Raw genomic sequence first — 23,289 nt, 5'->3', positions numbered from 1 at the left:
CCAGTGCCATCTTTGTTTTAATTTTCTATTCTTAGATAAGTGTTATCACTCAAAGGTATTACAAACCTCCTTTTGGAAAATTCAATACATGTGAAAATCTTTAATTACCTGGGTATGTTTCCCTGTGAAACTTGATGGGGGGAAAGATGTAATCATAGGGCTCTGCTTCCCAAGGAATATAAAAATATGCATATAATAAAATTTGAATAAATGAAATGCTTACAAGTAAGAAGACTGCTTCGGTTTGCTCAGGACTCCCTCAGTTGCAGCAGAGAAAGTTCTCCCCAGGAACCTCTTTGGTCTCAGGCCAATCGGCATGGCTCGTCCCCCTACTTACAACGTGCCAGTCCTGTGCGTGTGCATGTCATATGCATCAGCTGGTGAAATCGTCACCACTTTACAGATGGCAAAGTGCCCATTTTACAGATGGAAAATCTGAGGGTTACAGAGATTCAGTAACTTGGTACAGAATATCAGAGGCACATGGAGTTCGTATTTAAATGCCAACGGTTTGACTCTAGAACCCAAATGCTTGACTATATGACACCAAAATGATATGGAAGAAATGACAAGACAGCATAAGATCAATTTGCAAATAAACACTGTGAAATCAGAAATGTGAAAGAGGGCTCTGTGGTCTGGAGTGCAGAGTAGCTTCTAGCACTGAGGGCTTAATGTGAAGCTGGAAGACCTGCAGTTGACCGTGCACCTGCGACGGGCAAATGGGAGTGAGAGGAAGGGAAAGGCCAGAGAAAAAGAGGTTTAATGCATGGAGAGATGTGTGGATCAGTTTTGTTCTGCTCACAGGGGTGACTCATGCTCTCACTGACTTCTCTGTGGTACCCTTCTGTGGGGTCTAAATGCCACAAGAAGTTCAGGTGAATTGTGGCTGATGAGGTGTGCTAAGACATCTCTGAAAGAAATTACAATGAGAATAATTGTAATTATTGAGAATGAAGAGAATCATTCACTTTTGGAAAAGCCAGCTCAAATCATAGAGAAGAGCATTGTTTCTGAAGTAATGGCTTTCACATTTCTTTTAAGGGTCATTTTGGCATCTGATAAGTCTCTGGACTGTGTGTGTGTGTATGTGTGATCTTTGTTTCTTCTTTTCTTTGTCACTAGTAGCCTATTTTACCCAGGGCAATTGTCACTCAGTCACCTTATCCTGTATGAATAGTTTCAAGACCGTGTTCAAGCCACATTTCCTAATAAGATGTCAACCACTCTCCCACTGAGCAAGGGAGACCCTCATCATGAAGCCACCTGATGATTTGCAAAATACTTCTGTAGGACACTGCTTGCAAAATGTGACTTCCCCAAGTCAGCATCAGAAGAGTGACAAGCTCTACAGACATGCTAAGAATATAGTTGCAAATATAATTAAGTCCAGAACAGTGTTTAACCATTTCCTCTCTAAATTTAAATAATAGATTTATAATGTTGCTTTATTCAAATATAAATTGGAAATTTAAAGATTCATAATTACCTATTAACTGTAAAAGGAAACGTCTACATTATGTACTTTTTTAAATTATGCATATATAAAATTAAACTGACCATTTCATTTACATATTTGGCTTAGTTGCCCCAAGTAAGAATTCCTAAAATACTGTTTTGGGGCTCTGCTGTTCCTAAATATTGAAAAAAAGAAGACAAAATTTGTTATTTTTTAAATTATCAGCCAGTTAAACTTAGTCTTACGAGCCCAGAGAAGCAGTATGTTTTGATTTCAAAGTTAACTGGTTTTCCCATATCTGGGGGCATCACAATGCCAGATTTCAGGTTGTACTACAAAGCTGTGGTCATCAAGACAGTGTGGTACTGGCACAAAAACAGACACATAGATCAGTGGAACAGAATAGAGAATCCAGAAGTGGACCCTGAACTTTATGGGCAACTAATATTCGATAAAGGAGGAAAGACTATCCATTGGAAGAAAGACAGTCTCTTCAATAAATGGTGCTGGGAAAATTGGACATCCACATGCAGAAGAATGAAACTAGACCACTCTCTTTCACCATACACAAAGATAAACTCAAAATGGATGAAAGATCTAAATGTGAGACAAGATTCCATCAAAATCCTAGAGAAGAACACAGGCAACACCCTTTTTGAACTCGGCCATAGTAACTTCTTGCAAGATCCATCCACGAAGGCAAAAGAAACAAAAGCAAAAATGAACTATTGGGACTTCATCAAGATAAGAAGCTTTTGCACAGCAAAGGATACAGTCAACAAAACTCAAAGACAACCTACAGAATGGGAGAAGATATTTGCAAATGACATATCAGATAAAGGGCTAGTTTCCAAGATCTATAAAGAACTTATTAAACTCAACACCAAAGAAACAAACAATCCAATCATGAAATGGGCAAAAGACATGAACAGAAATCTCACAGAAGAAGACATAGACATGGCCAACATGCACATGAGAAAATGCTCTGCATCACTTGCCATCAGGGAAATACAAATCAAAACCACAATGAGATACCACCTCACACCAGTGAGAATGGGAAAAATTAACAAGGCAGGAAACAACAAATGTTGGAGAGGATGTGGAGAAAAGGGAACCCTCTTACACTGTTGGTGGGAATGTGAACTGGTGCAGCCACTGTGGAAAACTGTGTGGAGGTTCCTCAAACAGTTAAAAATATACCTGCCCTACGACCCAGCAATTGCACTGTTGGGGATTTACCCCAAAGATACAAATGCAATGAAACGCTGGGACACCTGCACCCCGATGTTTCTAGCAGCAATGGCCACGATAGCCAAACTGTGGAAGGAGCCTCGGTGTCCAACGAAAGATGAATGGATAAAGAAGATGTGGTTTATGTATACAATGGAATATTACTCAGCTATTAGAAATGACAAATACCCACCATTTGCTTCAACGTGGATGGAACTGGAGGGTATTATGCTGAGTGAAGTAAGTCAGTCGGAGAAGGACAAACATTATATGTTCTCATTCATTTGGGGAATATAAATAATAGTGAAAGGGAAAATAAGGGAAGGGAGAAGAAATGTGTGGGAAATATCAGAAAGGGAGACAGAACATAGAGACTGCTAACTCTGGGAAACGAACTAGGGGTGGTAGAAGGGGAGGAGGGCGGGGGGTGGGAGTGAATGGGTGACGGGCACTGGGGGTTATTCTGTATGTTAGTAAATTGAACACCAATAAAAAAAAAAAAAAAAAAAAAAAAAAAAAAAAAAAGTTAACTGGTTTTCATCTAGAAAAAATAAGTCCGTGAATGTTCTCTGGCAGAACTGAACCAAGACATACTGTGGTTTGAACAGAACTAGAGAGATTTAGAGTTAAGAATATCTACTATTTTGCCTCAGAATAATCTAGCTAGTTTACTCTTACACTGAGATTTAAATATCAACTTGTATATTATTTTTCTCAGATTTGTTTCTCATTTTTAGCTATCTGATCCAGAATAAACTCCTCAACTTGTAACTGTAACACAAAACCACAGATATAAGCAGGATTGTCACTGAAGAAAAAGGAAATAATTTTCTCCCCAAATTACAGAGTCTTTAATAATGTTCTCATGGCACAAAATCCATGAGGTGTATATCTGTATCTACCCATGCACATGCATGCCATATCTAAAATAAAGCAAAAAAATGAAAATAAAGGGGGAAGCCCCCGTGGCTCAGAGGTTTAGCGCCGCCTTCGGCCCAGGGCATGATCCTGGAGACCCGGGATCGAGTCTCATGTCGGGCTCCCTGCATGGAGCCTGCTTCTCCCTCTGCCTGTGTCTCTGCCTCTCTCTCTGTGTCTCATGAATAAATAAAATCTTTTTTAAAAAAATGAAAATAAAGGAATGCACAGTTTGGAGATGTGTATGTGTGTGTGTGTGTCATTTTTTGACAAGAAATATGTAATGTGAGGCAGTTCTTTGATAAGATGAAAGCAATAAAGAACCTAAGGGGAACAGGGGCATGAGGATGCTGTTTCCACTTAGATAAACCATAGCACTGAATCTAGCTTTTGGACACAAATTATGCCATGACTTAAAAGTTAGTTCATAGCAAATCCCAATTTTCCTCAGTGAACATTCCCACCAATATTGTGTAAGTCAATCTCATGCAGAAAGATACATTATTCAAGTACAATGAAAGACTCATTATACTATCATAGAGGATATTTTAGAAATACTTATTGGATAAATATACATAACATTTTTTCCTAACATTTTTAAAGAGTTAAAAAACAGATTATGTGTTTGGTTTATTTCTGCACTAATCAATTCAAATATTGGCTCTTAGGAAATACCACCAATCCACAAGTAGTTTTCAAATACGGTTTTACATTAGATGACTTTAGCAACAAGCCACAGTAAATATCATATACAGACACATCTCAATAATGGTAACACTTCTGAATGAGCGAGTATACTTTTTTTTCAACCACCAGACATATATGAAACTGAAGCAATGTGTCCCTGACATGATTTGAAGATAGGAAAAATGTGGGGAAAGGACTATAAAGGATTCTCTGGGTCTTCCAGAGCCCAAGCTTCAGTTTAAGATGAGAGGCTGGGGCTGAAGAAACAGGCAGGTGTAAGAGTCACAGTCAGGTAGGGAGATGAACAACAGGTCATTGGTTAAAGACTCGTAGACAGGATCTAGGTAAGAGTCTGACAGACTAGTAAATCAGTTCAATACACATGCATCGGGGAAATCTTACGATAAAGATCAAAAACCAGAATGTCTGAAAAAAATGTGGCATGGGCGGATCAGAAATATGTTTGGAACAAGATTAGGCCCTAGGGAACTGGGGCACAAGATCTGGCCACAAGAGGAGAATCACACAACAAAGAGCTCCGGAAACAGAAGATAATGACCAAACAAAATGCAGAAACTCAATACATCTCCCAGCTGCATCAGCCTGTGGAAATTTTAAGTAGTTCCTATAAAAATCAGGATCCAATCCCCATGACCTACTAGCCTGAGGCTTGGGGCAGGAGGATGTGGGGCACCTGGATGAAATAGGAAGTCGGGGAGAGCAAGGAAATTCATGACTACAAAGGTAACATTATGATGTTTTATATCTAAGACAGACACGTAAATATGTATGTATACTTGGTCTATTATCCAATTTGGACATAAAATCTGATCCATAAATACCAAAACTGACTGTTTCCATTTTCATTACTAATGTTCAACAAGATGGAAAATCTACTCTCTCCCTCTCCATGTGCATTACTTTACCTTACAAAGCTCTTCCAAAGTTTTCCCCCTTGACGCATATGCCACATCTATCTCCTTCCCACTGATCAAATCTTCTCTTTTCCCCCAATCAACTCTGCTTCGCAGGAAATATATTTTTAATGTTTTATTGTTTGCTACTCGAAGTGTCAGATGTTTCTCCTTCATACACATATGGAACCCTTTGATTTAATTTTGGCATATCAATGAAAGACACATGTGCATCTTGGAACAAATGCTAGTCATTAGTATTTGATCCTTTTCCCAACTTCACACTCAGAAAAGGAAACTTGCGACGTTTCTTTCTTTCTCAGTCTAATGATATCAGGAATATGAGTTTCTCTAAGGACTTCAAGTTCAATCAGAATCCTGAACCTTTCCCTTGGGAGTGCAACAGAACTAACTAAAGGTTTCTAACAGTGTGTGCTTTTTTTAACAGGTGAAGAGTACTAGCTAGATGGCCAAAGATGATCATGTAATCCCCAACAATAAAATTTTACATTATAAAGAACTCGTTTATTTTCCTATAGTCTAGTTTCGTCACAGAAATTTATCTGGGAAATTTATCACAGAATTATCTCAACATCAATTCTTTAAATCTTCCTACACTTAAGAGCAGGCACTAAAACATCATTTTTTGATGAGTATTGTACATTCTCAAATTCAGATTGGAAACAACACTCGAATACAGCAGGAAAATAATACAACTGAAAGTTTCTTGTTGTAGGTATTTTCTTTGCAGAAGTTGGCCTGTAAGGAGCTCAATGTTTTTCAGAGGGTTGCGGTTGCCAATCAGTAACCAGAAAACAGAAGTAGTGACTCCAATAGAAATACCGGCACATTTATATTAAATGAAGGTGAAGAGTTCAAAATCAGGAATGTATTTTCTTGTTGGTTGTCCCGATTATCTAATTTTAAAACTATGCTCACCATTAAAACCAGTAATGCTGAATTTGGATCAGAATGCCATCTGTAAATCATAAAACATAAATCCTCCACGGGCAAAGAGAATTAACAGAAAAAATAATGCAAAGGATTACTAAGCAAAGAATTGTGATTCTATGGACACTATTCATATTAAAGATTTCAAAACACTGCTGTCGGATGCATATCCATCACTTTCAAACATAAATCCTCAATGGGCAAAGAGAATCAACAGAAAAAATAATGCAAAGGATTACTAAGCAAAGAATTGTGATTCTATGAACACTGTTCATATTAAAGATTTCAAAACTGCTGGTTGAATGCATATCCATCACTTTCAAAATATATTAATAGTTTATTATTGTGCCTGCATTTGATATTTCTGTTCTCAATTTAATGGCAAATTGAAATTTTAATGATGGCTGTCATCCCTTGGAACTGAGGGCACATTCTGTGGTCTTCACTACGTCTAGGAATGTGATGACTTGTTCTTGCACTTTGTCTCCTTCCATTCACCATTTCTTTGTGGAGCATTTGTGACAACATGGATGAACTTAGAGGACTAAGTAAAATAAGCCAATGATAGAAGGACAAATACTGCATGATTCTACTAATACGAGGTGTCTCAAATAGTCAGATTCACAGAGCAGAGAACAGAATGGCAGTTGCCAAGGACAGGAGAAGAAAATGGGAAATTGTTGCTCAGTGGATATAAAGCTTCAATTATGCAAAATGAATGAGTTCTAAGAGATCTGCTATACAACATAGTACCTATAGATAACAATGCAGTACTATGTACTGTAAAATATGTTAAGAGAATAGCTCTCATGGTAAGTGTTCTTATCACACACACACACACACACACACACACACACACACAAGGAAAGTTTTAAAGGTGGTGGATATGTTTTGTACCTTGCTTGTAGTGATGGTATCATGGGTATATACATATATCCAAACTCATCAAAACTTAGACATTAACTAGTACAAATTTTGCATATCAACTATACTTCAATAAAGCTTTAAAAAGAGTTATAGAGGAAAATAGGCAGGATAAGGAGATAGAGAGTTATGGGTATATGTGGGCTGGAGCTTTCTAGGTAGAGTGGTCAAGGAAAGCATTTCTGATTAGTTGAGATTTAATCAGAGACCTGAAGAAGGAGAGGCAAGCCACACAAAGCACTGGGGAGTATTCCAGGCAAAGGGATCCGTGATTGCAAGGAGCCCACGGTAAGAGAATACCTAATGTGCTAAAACAGCCTGGAGGTCCATGTGGCTGCAGCAGACAGTCTGATAGAAGATAAAACTGGAGATATGCCCAAGCACCAGACCATGTAACACCTGTAGTCCGTGGATCTTGGTTTTTAATCAAAATGTGAGTGGAACCATTAGAGAATTCTGAGTAAGCAAGTAATGAGATCTGAAGCAAGTTTTTAAAGGATCACTGACAGCTTGTCAGAGGCCAGATGAAGGGGGCAAGAGTGGGATGACAAAGACCAGGAGCCCATTTCTGAGATCTCAAAGAGATGGGATGGGATTTTCTCAAGGTTCACTGGAACTGGTGAGGAGTGGCTGGACTTAGGACAGATCTGCAGTGAATGGGGCCAACAGGCTTACTGATGAATTGAAAGTGAGGTATGAGAGGAAAAAAGGTGATAAGGATGTCACCGGTTTTGTTGGCGTTTGTTCTGAATGATTGTGTCACCAACTGAGATAATGAACAAAGACAAGAACAGATGTTTGTTTGGGAAGACAGGAAAAAAGACACTGGTTCCAAACGTGAGATTTGAGATGCCTATTAAACATCCAGCGGTGGGCTATTCCGCCTGGAGTCTGGAAGTCATGAGAGTAGGAAGGTGCTATGATTTTGGTGTTTCTGCTCTTCTACATCAGTGATGAATGTCAACAATAAGAGACATTGTGATGTTTGAAATAAAAATCCACAATGCTGTCTCTACAGCATGAACCCCTCTACAGGACTGTGCAGAAGTGATGCCCATGGCATCAGTTCTCTTGGCAGAATGTAAATCATCCAATGCAGGCTAGATCCTTAGACAAGCTCCCAGAGTGGATTAAACTTCCAAGTCAGAGACTCAATTACCTCCCAGTCTGGGGAATTGGCCCTCTACCTAGCCTCTAAATCTCCTGCAGGACAGAGCCCAAGCAGAGAGCCCAGAAATGATACTCAGTTTTACCCTGTGGCTGAAGTGACCACGGCTCGGCTCTCCCCACACTTGGGTCTGGTCTTTAGCCCATCTCTGGGACACGCGGCCCCTGTGCTGAAGATGTGCCAGAGGACACCAAGTTTCCAATGTGCTCTGTTCTCTCATATGCTACTTTTCTGCCAAAAACTCTCCTTTCCCATTTCCCCACCTGGCTGATTCTAACTCTGGGTGTCACTCCATCACAAAGCCTCCTTGAGTGCAATGGGTTCATTCATCTGCCTCTCACACCAGAGTATGAGTTCTTCAAGGACAATAACTATATCTTTATTTTCTTTATTTCTAGCATCTTGCACATATAGGAGATGAATGTTTGGTGAATGAACAGATGGAGTTACAGCTCCCTTTAAAGCACCCTTAGGTTTTGAATGAATGGATGGAGTCGTGGGTGCCTTTAAAACACCCATAGCGGGAGGCCTGGGTGGCTCAGCAGTTTAGCACCTGCCTTCAGCCCAGGTGTGATCCTGGAGTCCCAGGATCGAGTCCCACATCAGGCTCCTGGCATGGAGCCTGCTTCTCCCTCTGCCTGTGTCTCTGTCTCTCTCTCTCTCTCTCTCTCTCTCTCTCTCATGAATAAATAAATAAAATCTTTTTAAAAATAAAAAATAAAACACCCATAGGTTTAGGGCAATTGGCTCCCTAACTGGTGCACTGCCCTCTTGGTACACCTAAAGACAATCTACTGAGAGTTCTGAAGCATCTCTTGCAACCTAACCCTCAACAGCAGGGAAATAACCCAATAGTAAATGGCCTCTCTCTGGGATTTAGCACATTTCTCCATATAAAATCCTAATCTAGGGATCCCTGGTTGGCACAGTGGTTTGGCGCCTGCCTTTGGCCCAGGGCGCGATCCTGGAGTCCCGGGATCGAATCCCACGTCGGGCTCCCGGTGCATGGAGCCTGCTTCTCCCTCTGCCTGTGTCTCTGCCTCTCTCTCTCTCTCTCTCTCTCTCTCTCTGTGACTATCATAAATAATAAATAAAAAAAAATTAAAATCCTAATTTAAATCTTTAAAAAAAATCAACAAAATTTGGAGGGAAAAAATGACATTTCTAAAGGACAGGAGCTGCAATGCTATCAGCATAGGTCCTGCTTGGGCTGTCACAGAATTCAGAAGCTTGTTTTCCACCAGTTAAGGCAGGACTAGGTCATTCCAGTATGATTCTTTCACAACAAAATGGAAACGTTCAAAACGTTGGAAAACCTAAAGTGTCTATTTTTTAAAAGTGCATCTGCTTTTCCTTCCCCATTACACTCTCAAACCCTCCTATGCTCCAGAAGGATGCAGAAACACAAAATACCTGAAGCCGAATGGAATGCAAGTTCACATTAAGAAGAGTAAATGCTGGGCAAGATTGCAAACACACAGAAATACTAGAGACACAGGCTACTGTGAGTTAGGGGAAACCAAAGAAATACAAAGTCATATCAGAAAGCAAAGAGATGTTGCAGCTAAGTGAACTGAAGACAAAACACAAAGATCAAAGAAAACCTCACAGTGAAATAAGCAGAAACCATAAGGAGTATTGCCACTCAAGGAACTGTGTGTCAAATGAAAAGAAGTTAACCTAATCTGATACCAAAAGGCAATAAAGATAATTTCAAATAATACTATTCAAGAATCAAAACAAAATTAGATCAAGTTTAAATAAAAGCCTCCTTTATTGAATCAAAGTAACACAGTAGAGATGTAAAATGAAAATCCTTTGGTAACTTAATACCTAGGAAAGTAGAATGAAAAGTAAGAAAGCCCAAAATAATCACATAAGAAAACGAAAATATTCAGCAATCAAAGCAAGATGGGAAAATATCCTGAGAAACACATAACGAAAACAATGATAAAAAAACTGAAAGGAGAGGGCCTCTATGCTAATGCTCATGAAAACCAAATGTGAATGATGAAAACAGGATACTTTTACCTCAAGGAAACAGCCAATTGTTTAACCCTTTGTCCCAAGAATCAGAATTTCCCCTGACTCATAAGAAGGACTCCAAAATTATGACTCTCCTAACTGTCCAGCCACTTAATTCACAAAGTAGAATGGATCAGATCACATTTAGAGTAGAAACAGAGTCTCATACCTAGAGAAGGAGGGGGGGGGGGAGTTTATTTACCTTTATAGCACTTAGCTTAGGAAATGTAAAATATCTTAGAAAGCTTTTTGTTCTAGATCCTTCTTGTTACAGATAAGGACACTTTGCCTAGTAATATTAGATGACCTCCAGAGAATGCATACCATGTGAGAGAGAGCTAGGGTGAAGTCCAAAGTCTTGTCCTGTGGCACAACACTGTGTCAACTGCCGTGCAGCTTGGCCACACACACCCCCTAGACAGCAGGGAGATAACCCAATACTAAAGGGCGTCTCTCTGGGACTTAGCACATTTCATCATATAAAATCCTAATCTAGATCTTTAAAAAACAATCAACAAAATCTGAAGGAAAAAAATGGCATTTTTAAATACTTACATTCTCTTTTTTTCTTCATCTTACCACTAACCAGGATTTAGAATTCTTTTCAATTTCTAGAATGGTATTTAAACTAATACATATGATTTACTAAAGACACTAAAGGTTTTCATCAAATAGTCATCAAGACCATAAAAGTTTCTTCCTTCTATGGAGTCAATCAGCACCTCCTTACCAGGGCCCAGCATAGTACACATTTCAAAGGGGACCCTAAATTTCAAAGCACCGGGAAGTCATGGATACTACTCCTAACTTCTCCGTCAGGAAAACAAAACAAAGCAAAAACACTGAGAATGTTTTCATTTTAGGTCTTTTCTTTTTTTTTTTTTTTTTTCAGCTATGCTTTAATGTCCCTGAAACATATCGAAACACCATCAAAACAAAAATGGAAGAATTTCCATGAAAACCTTCCACAACAGACTTTCATTTAAAAAAAATAATTATACTATACATTTTTATATATGCAGCTCTAGTTTTTAAGATATTAGTTTGTTGTACATCTGAAACTCATACCATGTTATATGTCAATCATACTTCAATTTTTTAAAAATGAGCAGAAAAAAATATTCATTTGGCCATTTCGTGCATTCACCAAATATTTGCTGGAGCATTTATTCTAAGGGTTGGAGATAGAGTGGTGAATAAAAGAGCCAATATCTCTGCTCTTGTAGGGCTTCTATTCCAGCGAGGCAGCGATAGACGAACAAATAAACAAATAGATGTATAGTATCTCAGGTGATGTCAAATGCTAATGGAGGGAAAAAAAGGAGGGTAAAGGATCAGACAGTAAAGGAAAGAAAGGGTGCTCCTTTATCTCTGGTCATTCGAGAGGGTCTCTGATAAAATGATACCTGAGCAGAATCATTAAGAAAAGTGGGACTAGGCAAAAGCAAATACAGGGATGAGAAGGAATGTTCTCGGTTGGGAGGCAGTGAAGTACAAAGGCCCATAGGGGGAGCTTGCTTGGAAGGTCTGAGTAAAGCAGGGAATCTGGACAAAGAATGGGAGGAAATGAGCTTCGGGTAGCAGCCAAGGCCCAGAGCAGTTGAGGGCTTGGTAGGCAATGGTGAGAATTTGGGTTATATTCAGAATAAAATGGTAGCATAAGAATGCCATGATCCAACTCATGTTTCAGAAAGATGCTTCTGGCTGCCAGGTGAAGAGTAGAGCAGGGCAGAGGGTCGGCAGTGTGGGGTGGCAAGAGCAGAAGCAGGAAACCAGTCCTACTTCTACTGGAGGCTACTGTGATGACCCAGGGCAGAGGGACAACCAAGCGGTCGGATTCTGGATACATTTTTCCTGGTAGAGCTAACAAGATTTGCTAATGGGCTAGAGGTGGGTGTGAGTGGAGGACAGGAGCTGAGGATAACCCCACAGAATTGGACCTCACCCCCTGGACAGCTGCCAGGTGCCACTTAGCAAACTGGGAACCTAAGAAAGAATGGTTTGTTTTGGAGGGGGGTGCATATATTGTTTTGCACATATTAGGTTTGGTATGTCACTCGTCATCTGAATGCAGACATAAGGTGCCAAATGATAGAATGTACCTTGCTTCCCTTAAAATAAATAGAATTAGGAGCATATTACCATATATTCCAAAATGTTTTCAAATCAATGCAGATATCCTGTGAGTACACCACCTCTTCGATGTACATTATATCACCTACTGACATATCTTTACTTTTGCTTTATATCTATTTTCCAAAATAGGGAATGTCACTAAAAGCAGAGCATCTTGGCCCTATAACAGGGGGCTGAAGATGGCAAGGCATTTTTTTAAAGGTTTTATGTATTTATTTATTTATTTGAGAGGGGTGGGGAGAGGAAAGATAGGGCACCAGAGCTAAGGGAGAGAGAAGCAGACTCCCCATCTAGCAGGGAGCCTGACATGAGGCTCCATCCCAGGACGCCAGGATTATGACCTGAGCCAAAGGCAGAAACCGACTGAGCCACTCAGGTGCCCTATGACAAGGCATTTTTAAAGGCATTTTATAAGACATTATTTAAGCTACTGAGACACCCCTTCCTGCCAGAAATCTTCTCACCCCCACCCTGCCACCTTCCATGGAGTCTAAAAAAATGTAATTATTCCTTCCCAACTATGTGTTATCCTTACTCATGTTCTGGCATAATGTAAGAATATTTATGTATACCATCTTTCAATGGAGATGTTTTTTCATTCAGTTTGGCATAGCATAATGTCCTTTTGTTAGAAATAATTAGAAAAATGAAGTAGTGGCTTGGGAAGAGAAGGAAGAAAGAAACTGACACAATGGGTTTTCTCAGTGCAGTCCTGGCCATGGAGAATGGAGACAGTGGGCAGGTGCAGGGGAACTAGACACATCTGGGGGAGGGGGTCTGGATTCTCCTTCTCTTCTACGCAGGTTCATCCCGGACCTCATCAATGCCTCCCACAGCAGTCTCCTGTGTAGCCTTCCCTCTGAACTCAGATTGCCACTGACACACTATCTCACTGCTCTAGAACAGAGATATTCTTCTCCCAAAGCCTCCTTGGCCTAATTAACATCTTTTAGCATTGGCATTTCAGCTCAAATCTTCCTTCCCTGGGAAGGCTTCTCTGACATCAAGGCCAGATGGAGTTCCTCTGTTATACATATCTTGTAGCCCTCATGCTCTCCCGTCATAGCACGTACTCTGTTCTTAATTATATATTAGTTGGGTCAGTATCTGTTTAATGTCAGTGTCCCCCACCAAACTCAGCCCTTTAGAGCAGATGTACATCTCTTTCGCTCACTGCTCTATGCATTGTCAGATCCCGGCTCTTGGCTGGTGTACAAAGAACACTCAATTAACATTTGGTGAGTAAGTGAATGAATGCTGTGTTGGGTGTACAGACACAAAGTAGAAGGGTCATTGCTGAAGCAAAGTCTCTAATGTACACTGCGTCAAATCCAAAATGCTGGACTGAGTAAAGTTGATGAAGATGGATTGAAATGTAGTCTTGTATTTGCTTTGGGTTTTGTTCATCTCATCAAGCACTGACATTCTTCTGTACCTCCAGGACCACAGAGGACGCTGAAGGGAGAAATCAATAACCCCAAATCCAAAATCAAAAAATTCAAGACACCACCGAACCCTTTGTTAGAGGATCAGACACAGGAAGGGGAGATTGTCCATGTCTATCCTGTCTACAAGTGAGCAAAACTCATTGACAAATACTTCATTAGAATCACAGAGAAAGGAGATCTTTAAAAACTTTCTAGTAAGGTGGGATCTTAAAAAGAAAAAAAAAGTAAACTCATAGAAACAATAGAAAAGTGGCTGGCAGGGGCTGGGTGGAGGAGGGTGGGAGGTTAGAAAGCAGTACAAACTGAGCTATAAGATGAATAAGCTCTGGGGCACCTGTGTGGCTCAGTCAATTAAGTGTCTGCCTTCCGCTCAGGTCATGATCCCCGGGTCCTGGGATGGAGCCCTGCATTGGGCTCCCTGCTCAACACAAAGTCAGCTTCTCCCTCTCCCTCTCCTTTTGCCTACTTGTGCTCCCACGCTCTCTCTCGTGCGCTCTCTCTCGCTCTCTCTTTCTCTCATGCTCTATCAAATAAAATCTTTAACAAAAAAAAAAAAAAAGATCAATAAGCTCTGAAGATCTAAGGTACAACATGGTGACAATGGTTGATAGCACTGTATTGCCTAGTTGAAATTTGCTAGTAGAGTAGAACTTTAATGTTCTCTCACATGCAAATAAAAGATAACTATGTGAGGTGATGGATGTGCTAATTAACTAGATGGGGGGAGTCCCTTCACAACTACCCCTATATCAGATCATCTCTACAAACACTTCAGATAGCTTACGTTTTTTTTTTGTTTTTTTTTTTAGCTTACGTTTTTATATGTCAATTGTACCTCAGTAAAGCTGAAATGTAAAAGAATAAAAACAAAAACCTTTCTACGAAGCAAAGGCCAGCCTAAATGTATAATTTAAGATATACAGAATGTAACCTGATTTTAACCTCATAAGTGCTTCATTCAAACAAATGAAAAAAACAATCACACAAATGCGAGAGCTTTCGTGGTGTCATCTGGTCTTCAATCACTTTACTTTCTCCCCAGCCACCCCAACCCCACCCCCCTTGTTAGGTTGCTCAACAACAAAATTTCCTGCCTTAGGGATTTATTTCAGCAATATGACCTCTGTGGTTGAAAAGCAAATTCAGGACTCTATCAGTTCTTTGAGCTTCCGGCCCCTCACCCCACTGCCCATGGCACTAAAATGCAGCCGCATCGGTAGTCTTAAAATGTAATAACATCTTTAGCAGTAAGAGTCATTTAACATCCAAAACAATTTCAACTAGAAGGTCTAGACCTCATCCACCAGCGTAGATGCAGAAACAGAAGAAAGGATGACTACATAAAATATAGGGAAGATTATTAACAAGCAACAGTATTTTCCATATTTTTTAAAGTCTATATTATCAAGTATTACATCCAATTTCTTTTAGGCATATACCTTTCTGCAAAGGTATATCAATATTGAAATGCACACAAATTCAGAGCAACCCCTCTAATCCACTTAAATATAACTCTAAGATTGGTTTTCCTTAATGGAAATCAGACACAAACTCCACAGAACTCGAATGTCCACTCTGGCTGTGTCCATCACAAGCAACTGTGAAACACACTAACGTAGCTGAGATCCCAAGACCCTTTTGTCATTAAAGAGCCACTGGCGGTGAAAACAGTGAAATAAGACAGAAAAAACAAGCATGCAGGAATGCAAATTAGTAGTTTAAAAGAAAAGAACTCAACTTTCTAAACATAACTTAAAATTTCCAAATACACCCAGGTTATATGTTTGTGCAAAGGTGAAGAATGTTAGATGCACTTATGACACATTTACAAAAATGAATTATTGTTCTTGGAGACTGGTTAATGTTCACTACCTCCTTCATCCGACGGTCTGGTTACCTCACTGCAGCATGAAAAGCTAGGGTACATCTCAGATATTTCTGATTTGTCATCTCCCAGACCTGTACCAAAAGTACTGCTTGAGTGAGATCGAGAACGGTGTCTCCTATAGTGACTCGCCTTTTCTATATTGGAGGGAAAATATTCAGATTTGTGATTAAGTGACTTGAAGAACAAAAAAAAAAAAAAAAAAAAAGGAAGACAGAAAGAAAAATTGCTTAAAAGTTTAACAAGGAAGAAAAACAGTTTCTTACTAAATAAAAATCCCAAAGCTCAACTATTATAAGTTCTAGTCGCCTACTACCAAACTTCAGCATACATTGAATCAACTATATAAATGTTGAACGATCATTTATTCTCATTTCAAGTCTAGATTTTAAAGGAGAAATAGGGGATGGGAAATTGACAAGAAAGAACTAAGAAAACACCGGCAAACTAAAATATTTTTATTAAACATAACTTCTGGTTAGACATAATTGTTTTCCAGAATCCCCAAGCATACAGCCATTTGCCGCCTTTTCTTTGTCTTCAGAAAATTTAATGACAACTTGGCTGATTATGTGGATCAAACTGACTACAAAAGTATTACAGTCCCTACTTTGCCTTGGGCTTTCGATTTCATTAATGTCAGTAATTAAATGTAGAGTATAAATCAGGGGCTAGAGTCAGACCCAAAGGATATGATACATCTATTTATATTGTTTAAAATAATTGCATAACCGTCAAAGCTTCAGTTTGTTAAACACTATCTGAAAGTCTGAAATGTCAAACCATGCTATCACTGTACCCAAATACCCAAACCATTCAGGTTTTGCTTTTAATTAGAAACATGTGGTCTAAATTAAAAGTCAAATAACCTTGCTCTATACACTATAAATTTTGCATTATACAAACACTCAGAGATAAATTTTACGGGTGCCTAAAAGTCTATCTTATTTTAACAGGCTCATGATGCTATATAAAAAACCTCCCCACTGTTTTATATGTAATTCTTAACTTCTACCTTTAAAATGTTGGAACAGTGTTTTCCATGAAACAAATCTTCTTAATGTCTCAGCATTTTAGTGCAGTCCAAATAACTGCATTTGAAAGCCCAGAAAACCTATAAAGTCACATTTATTAATGCAAAGCAGACATCAGAAAGCTCTGGACACCTTTCTAAGTGAATCTAGAACAAACAAATCTAGGATATATTAAAAAGCCCTTTTGCAAGGTTTGTTTTCATAAGCGATTAATAGTATTTTAAAGCTATGTTGCTTTAACATAGCCTTTTTTTGTTATTGGGGTTTTGTTGTTGTTGTTGTTGTTGTTTTCAAATCTTCAACTTCAAAATTTACATTATACACTTGGTACCATGAGCCTCTACCGTTCAGACTAGCTTCACTTTCAGGACAAAACCATGTAAATGAAGAGTAACTCAAAATGTAAGCAGTACCAGAGAGCATATGGAGACTTCTAGACTGAATATTGTCTTCCAGGGGATCAAGGTCGAAGACAGAACCAGGGTCTGTACGCCAAACTTTGAGGTCTTTTACCAGAAGGAAGAAATCAACAAATCAAGAATGAATTTTAAAAAGTCAGCATCAAGGTCAAGTGCAAGTCTGGAAAAAGATGCATGTAATAAGCAAACACGTAATAAGTAAACCCATCCCACTGCAGACTTCAGAGGAGAACAAGGGACAGTCACATTCATGAGGATTTGGTAAGAAAACTTTGTGAGCAAACTTAAACTACCTGGTTTATTCTTCATTGACCTTGCATCTAGAGCCTGTGACTCATCACCCAACACACCAGGCAACTCCCTGCATCTCCAAAGCCCCAAAACATGTGCTCGCCACAGGCTGAAAGAGGTGACATGTTTGCTTTAAATTCCTGATCAAAGACACGTGAGTAAATCATAGGAAGTGACCTAGAGGGCTTCGCCTGAGGAAACAAAGAACAAAAACTTCTCTCCCCAAAACAAGTGTTTGAAATGTAGATAGGTGGCAAGCCTAACTTTCATTGGGAGCCCATGAGTGCAAGCTAACCTACACAAGACAAGTTTACTGGAAAAGTGCAATAAAGCACGGCACTGAGCAAGAACGGTGAGGAATGGAAAGCCAAGCAAAGAGCAGTTTCCTGCACTCAAAAGGGACCAGAGAGGAGTTCACTAGGATACTTAGCGATCAGACCAAGCAAACAAATTCACATCCCTGCTTTAGTTGGAGGCAAAATCCAAGTATGAAAACTTGCAGGTTTACCCGTGTCTCCAGCTAACGGTGCTCAGGTCCTAAAAATGATTGGCATGGTGCTGTATTCACAAGAGGAGAATGAAAAGTCTAGCTATGGACAGAAATGGAGTTTGAGTAAAAACAATGAATTAATGAACTGGAAGTGGAGCTCTGGCATGTCTATAATTAGTAGATTAGTTGTATGCAGAGCTCACCGGGTGCCGGGCACTACTGTCCATCACAACATGAACTCACTTGTGCTTTGTGCCACTTTATAGTAGGTACTATTACTATCCTCGTTTCATAAGTGGAGAAACTAAGGCATAGAGAGACCAAGTTAGTCTGGCCAAGGTTACACAACTAGTAAATAGCATAGCCTCCAGTAAAAATAGAAGCAGCACAGATTGGCCTAGTCTCCATTACTCAAAAAATCTCCAACCCTGCATTTCCCTGCCTGGCTCAGAAGTTTGTTGAATGTACTTCATTTAAGAAGAGATAAACTGACTTCCAGATTACACAATAAGGGAATAATTCAGGAACATATATGTTGAGTTTTTTAAAAAAATAATAATTTCTATCCCAAAGGTAATGAGTACTGAATTCTGAGAGCTTCAAAGTCCAGCCAATCTCCCAGTTTCTGGCAAGAATTTTACCATCATTTCTGGCCCCTGATCTAGGGAGTAGGACCCTGATGTAAGCTGTGCAGACTGTCAGGATGTCCACCCATGAGGGATGAATCAGACCGTCTGCACTCACTATCCCTTGTGAGATGTTACTCCAAAGCAGTAAAACTAACTCTGTGTTACTCTCAGTGAAAATATCTCAACCCATCCATCCAACTGAATGTGATCCTTTTACACAATCACCTATGGAAGATGGACAGAGCTATCAATAGTGTATAATGTATGTGGAATCCCTCTGTGGCAAAGATTTTCAGATTCGCTTCATCATGATTCGAGTAACTTAGAGCCCTGACTTCATTACCGTTGTTTAACATGAAGACCCTGTCAGATACACACTTCCCTCATCCAGCTCACCTCTAAATAGCCTTTCGCTAGTCTCCCCCACAAAAAAATCAGCTCTTCCCTGTGAAGATGAAGCTAACCTAACACTGAGATTATCAATGAGTACATGGAATGATTCCCAAAAATATTATTTGGGCTTTAGAATCAGACTAGCTACAAAAATTTAAACAACAGACATTTGGAAGTATGGGTCATTGATATGTATTGAAAAGTCAGTAACTGTCTTTCTAGCCCTGCCATGGACTCTGGGGGGATCACTGCTATCTCAGCCACCATTCCACAAAAGTTTCCTTCCTTTCCGATGTATGGCACTTATAGACAGCTCCCAATCATCCCCATTTGGAGATAATATTCAAAAAAATATAAGATATTAATATTATGGAATGCCATCAGAATCTCTCTGGCACTTCTATTTGTGGTAAAAGGGCTGAAATGTGATTATTTCTATTATTGTCATCAGTGTCTCCAGTATGATGCATTGATCAAATCCATAAGCTAAAGGAAAACAACATAATCATTCAACTTTTGTTATCACTCATGTCTGATATTATGGCTGCTTCTCTGCTTAACAAATAAGAACATTCTCAAGACCAGAAAGTTATTATAGGCAGAGAAGGTCCAATAATAGAAAGGATTTGCAAGTGCCAGGAATCCCATTCAACATGGTGTAAACAGGAGCACTTAGCCTGTGGTTTGTTTTCAGTTGGGCACCACATCAAATAGTTGCAGAGTAGTCCAATGAACAAGGAGGCTAATTCTAAAGTGAGGCCAAGGACAATCTTTTGGACTGTGTGGACCTGCCGAGAAGGACCATCAGCTTACCCACAATGATTCCAGGTCTCCTGTCCATCTCCACGATGTGAGGATGGACACCTTTGTAGGCTGCATCGCTGACTACCTGGGTGTTCTTCCTCACTCGCTCTGTCACAGGGTCATCAACAACAGGAGTAAAGCCCCTTCCCTTTGTCTTTTCAAAATCTTCATGATATTTTACCTGAAAAGAAGAAAAACAACAGTAACTCAAACTGGAATTTCCTGGCTGTTACATAGTTCACAAACTTTTGATATGACGGCTGTTATAGAATCAATTTCATCTAGATTATTTTCCACATTTATGTATCTTTTTCAATTACTCTAGAAATAGTGTCTGAAATGTCAGCTTCCTAGATCAGAAACCAAGTGCTGATATTTTCATTGTGTTTTTCATCATTATGGTTATCAGCTCTTTTCCATTATAAATAAACCAGTATATCCGTGAGAAGGTTAGAGAGATGTATTTTTTCAATCTTGATAATTTCCTAAAATGTACTAACTTAGGTACAAATTAATTTTTTATCTTTGAACCTTTAATAGGTATTAGAACGATATGCTCTTTCCACACAATTATCCAAAAACATACACTTTTTTCATGTTCTGAAATTGGATTAGGGTGATACTCAACTCTATAAATTTTACTGCAAACCACTGAATTGTACACTTTAAATAAGTAAACCTTATGGCATAGAAATGATGGCTCGTGAAACTGCTTTAAAAGACATACTTTTTTTTTATATTCTCTGCAACATGTAAACACACCAAACTCGGTCTTAAAACGAACTGAAAAGAAGTCCAAGCAAACGTTTTTTTGTAAAATGCATTTACAATAGTCATGTTAGAAATAAAAACACACTCAACATATCACTGAGAAAAATTACTTTATTAGACTATGCCCATTACATTTCAGTGTGATTAGAAAGTTCCCCTAAAAGGATGAGTCCATCCGCATTTTGCTTTGCATTTATGCTTTGTTAGTCATCTAGATTAATGGTGAACACGCCATCAGTACACTGGGTGGGTGGGTGCCATTCCTTAGTATGTTTTAGTCAGGAGAAGTTGCTGGTTGTGCCCTACCATTGAAATATGATTTTGTGCTTCTTTGACATATCTCAGACCAGGTGTATCTAAAATCAGACTTGGTCTACCTTTCATCTGTTTATGGTCCTGGGTATATTTTACCTGCAAAATGAATAGTAGAACATACTTAACAATAAGACAATGATAAAAAAAATTTCGTGTAACTTTTCAAACTTTCCAAATGAGTGAAACATACACAACATATCCAAAATTATTTCCCAGGGAAGTTGTTCAGTGAATTACTTGTCATTCTAGGGGAACAATCTAAAATTTTATTTTTAAAGTTCACTTTAAAAGCTAAAGCGAAAACAACCTAACTCTATCAACCAAGAACAGATGTGTGAATGACCAATATTCACTAACAACATAGTCAGGAAAAATGGTTATCATACTTAACTTAAGCAGGAAAAATCCAAACCAAATGAAACCTAAGTGTTTTTTCCCCCATTTTTACCATAACACTGTTGAAGAATGTACACCAAGCCCAAGCATCCCTCTATTTCCTTTTATTTTTCCCCACTGTAGAGGATAAGAAATAAGGAGTATTAAATCTAATTTTCTTCTAAGCAGCCACAGCTTAAAGGTAATTTATGTCAAATACAGTCAGCATCTGTGGACAGAAATGCCACTGGAGAGCTGTACACTCTAAGACCTAAATGCTGATTCCCAGGCACAGAAAAGCTCTTCTTGACAGCTGCCCAGCAGAACACTGCTGTTTGTGAAGCTGGCTATGCATGACATTAGGATAGCAATTATTGAGGACCTGAGGACATATGTGCGATTCAGAACTGAAGCCCCGATATTTACTATGAACAATCGTACCATCCAAACAAGACAATGAGGTGCACAAGGGACTTTATTGAGTAACTAAATTCTATATTCAATGCATTGATAGATTTTTTTTTCCCTCTAAGTCCTTACTCTGCAGTAATGAGTCATTTTTTATTTTGTTTTGCTGAGAGCCTTTAGCTATCCACATTCGGTGGAATACATCTGCAAAATGACACTTTGCTTATGCATCAAAGACTTTACCACTTTCAAAGACACTGGCTAAAATAACATGAATCATTGTTTAAATGAGCATGATATAGTTTAAAACTAAGCTTTGAATGTAACCATTGGTCACATCTGGAAATAGCAATGAAGGGTTGCAGGAGAATGTAAAGTTTTGTAATGGCAGCTTTTGGAAGTCATCTGAAATAACACATGCACTTACTGCATGTACCACAAATGTTGCTTGAAAATATATTTTATTCTCACAAGAAAGAAAAAAAAAAAAAAAAACAGGACTGCAAGTAAATAATAACGGACGTATCCTTTGTAACAGACCAAAATGAATAAAACGACTTGCCGAACTAATATTTTCTTGATTCTTCTTCACTCTTTCCATTTCAGGAGTTACACTTAAAGCTGTACCTCTTCCCAGTTGACCTTTATAATAAACCTATTATTTCAGAGAATAAAAAATAAGAGTACTGTGAATCAATTCACCTAAATAAGAGTCTCACAGCAGCTATTTTAAAGAGCAAACCAAGAAAGGGAACTATGAAAAAAGAAAATGCTATCATCAGAGGGCTAGCCATATTTAAAATGCTTGCAACTTAAATCAATCTATTTTCACTCATCCCATAGCCTGAATTGCTGGGAATGAAGTCACTGTGAATGTACTCAAATATACGGGCACACCATCAGTAAAGCTGTCAGGAGCAATGTATCACAAAGGAATATGAGAAGAAACGTCTTCATAGATACTACTTAAAGGTACTCCTACCCATATACTGTTATGGTTTGTCAGTAATTAACTGCAGCAGAACTTTTTAAAAGATGCCTAAGATGGTGACCAATGTCATCCATAAGCAAATCGGCATGCTTTCCACTATCTCTTCCTTCTCGATAACCACGTTCCTTTCTGAGAGCAATGGAGTTACGTCAACTGTGATTCTAAATATATTGGGAAAAGATGAGCATCTACTTCAAAATACAGTTGGGAGGAAAAGTGCCAAACAATGGCCTGCCTTTGTTTTATAATCTGCTCAGAAGACTTTAAAGGTTGGAAGAATAAAAGATTTCTTTGAACCTAACAGATTTCCAGATTTCCTCTTCCAGAGAAGCCAATCTATATGTTAATGACTTCAGAAAATGATTCTCTGGGAACTAGACCCATGGATTACATAAACAGAAGGAGGGTAAGAACAGGCCAAGAGTTGGGGCCTGAGTAAAAACTGTCAGCCCCTTAACAGGTGCCCCAAAAATGGGCCCATCCCATGTGACCTATTCAGGCATGCACACTTTGCAATTTTCCCCAAGCCTTCATTCAAAAACAAAGCAACAGTAGCTGGGAGTGGATAATGGGATTGGACAGGCTAATGAACGAGAACACATACTAGTGGGAAAGGCAGCAGGA

General features: G+C 39.0%; 1 protein-coding gene across 11 annotated transcripts in view; it reads right to left on the bottom strand.

The window, feature by feature from the left end:
* Positions 1 to 23,289, bottom strand: part of NEBL (nebulette) — a 343,159-nt gene that overhangs the window by 13,715 nt on the left and 306,155 nt on the right. For 7 of the 11 annotated variants that reach the window (XM_077896873.1, XM_077896875.1, XM_077896874.1 and 4 more), the window contains 5 exons: positions 22,237 to 22,329; positions 20,883 to 20,987; positions 19,815 to 19,986; positions 17,193 to 17,285; positions 15,733 to 15,882 (listed from right to left, as the gene is read on the bottom strand). In XM_077896873.1, coding sequence (XP_077752999.1) covers positions 15,733 to 15,882; positions 17,193 to 17,285; positions 19,815 to 19,986; positions 20,883 to 20,987; positions 22,237 to 22,329 — 613 coding nt within the window. Of the gene's footprint in view, positions 1 to 15,732; positions 15,883 to 17,192; positions 17,359 to 19,814; positions 19,987 to 20,882; positions 20,988 to 22,236; positions 22,330 to 23,289 lie in introns of those variants that run through there. The other 4 variants (XM_077896877.1, XM_077896878.1, XM_077896876.1 and 1 more) reach the window with 4 other exon arrangements.

This window comes from Canis aureus, chromosome 5 (assembly GCF_053574225.1).
Source record: "Canis aureus isolate CA01 chromosome 5, VMU_Caureus_v.1.0, whole genome shotgun sequence".
NCBI classification, from domain to species: Eukaryota; Metazoa; Chordata; class Mammalia; order Carnivora; family Canidae; genus Canis; species Canis aureus.
The sequence above is the reverse complement of the archived record's forward strand: the minus strand, read 5'-3'. Positions and strand labels throughout refer to the sequence as shown.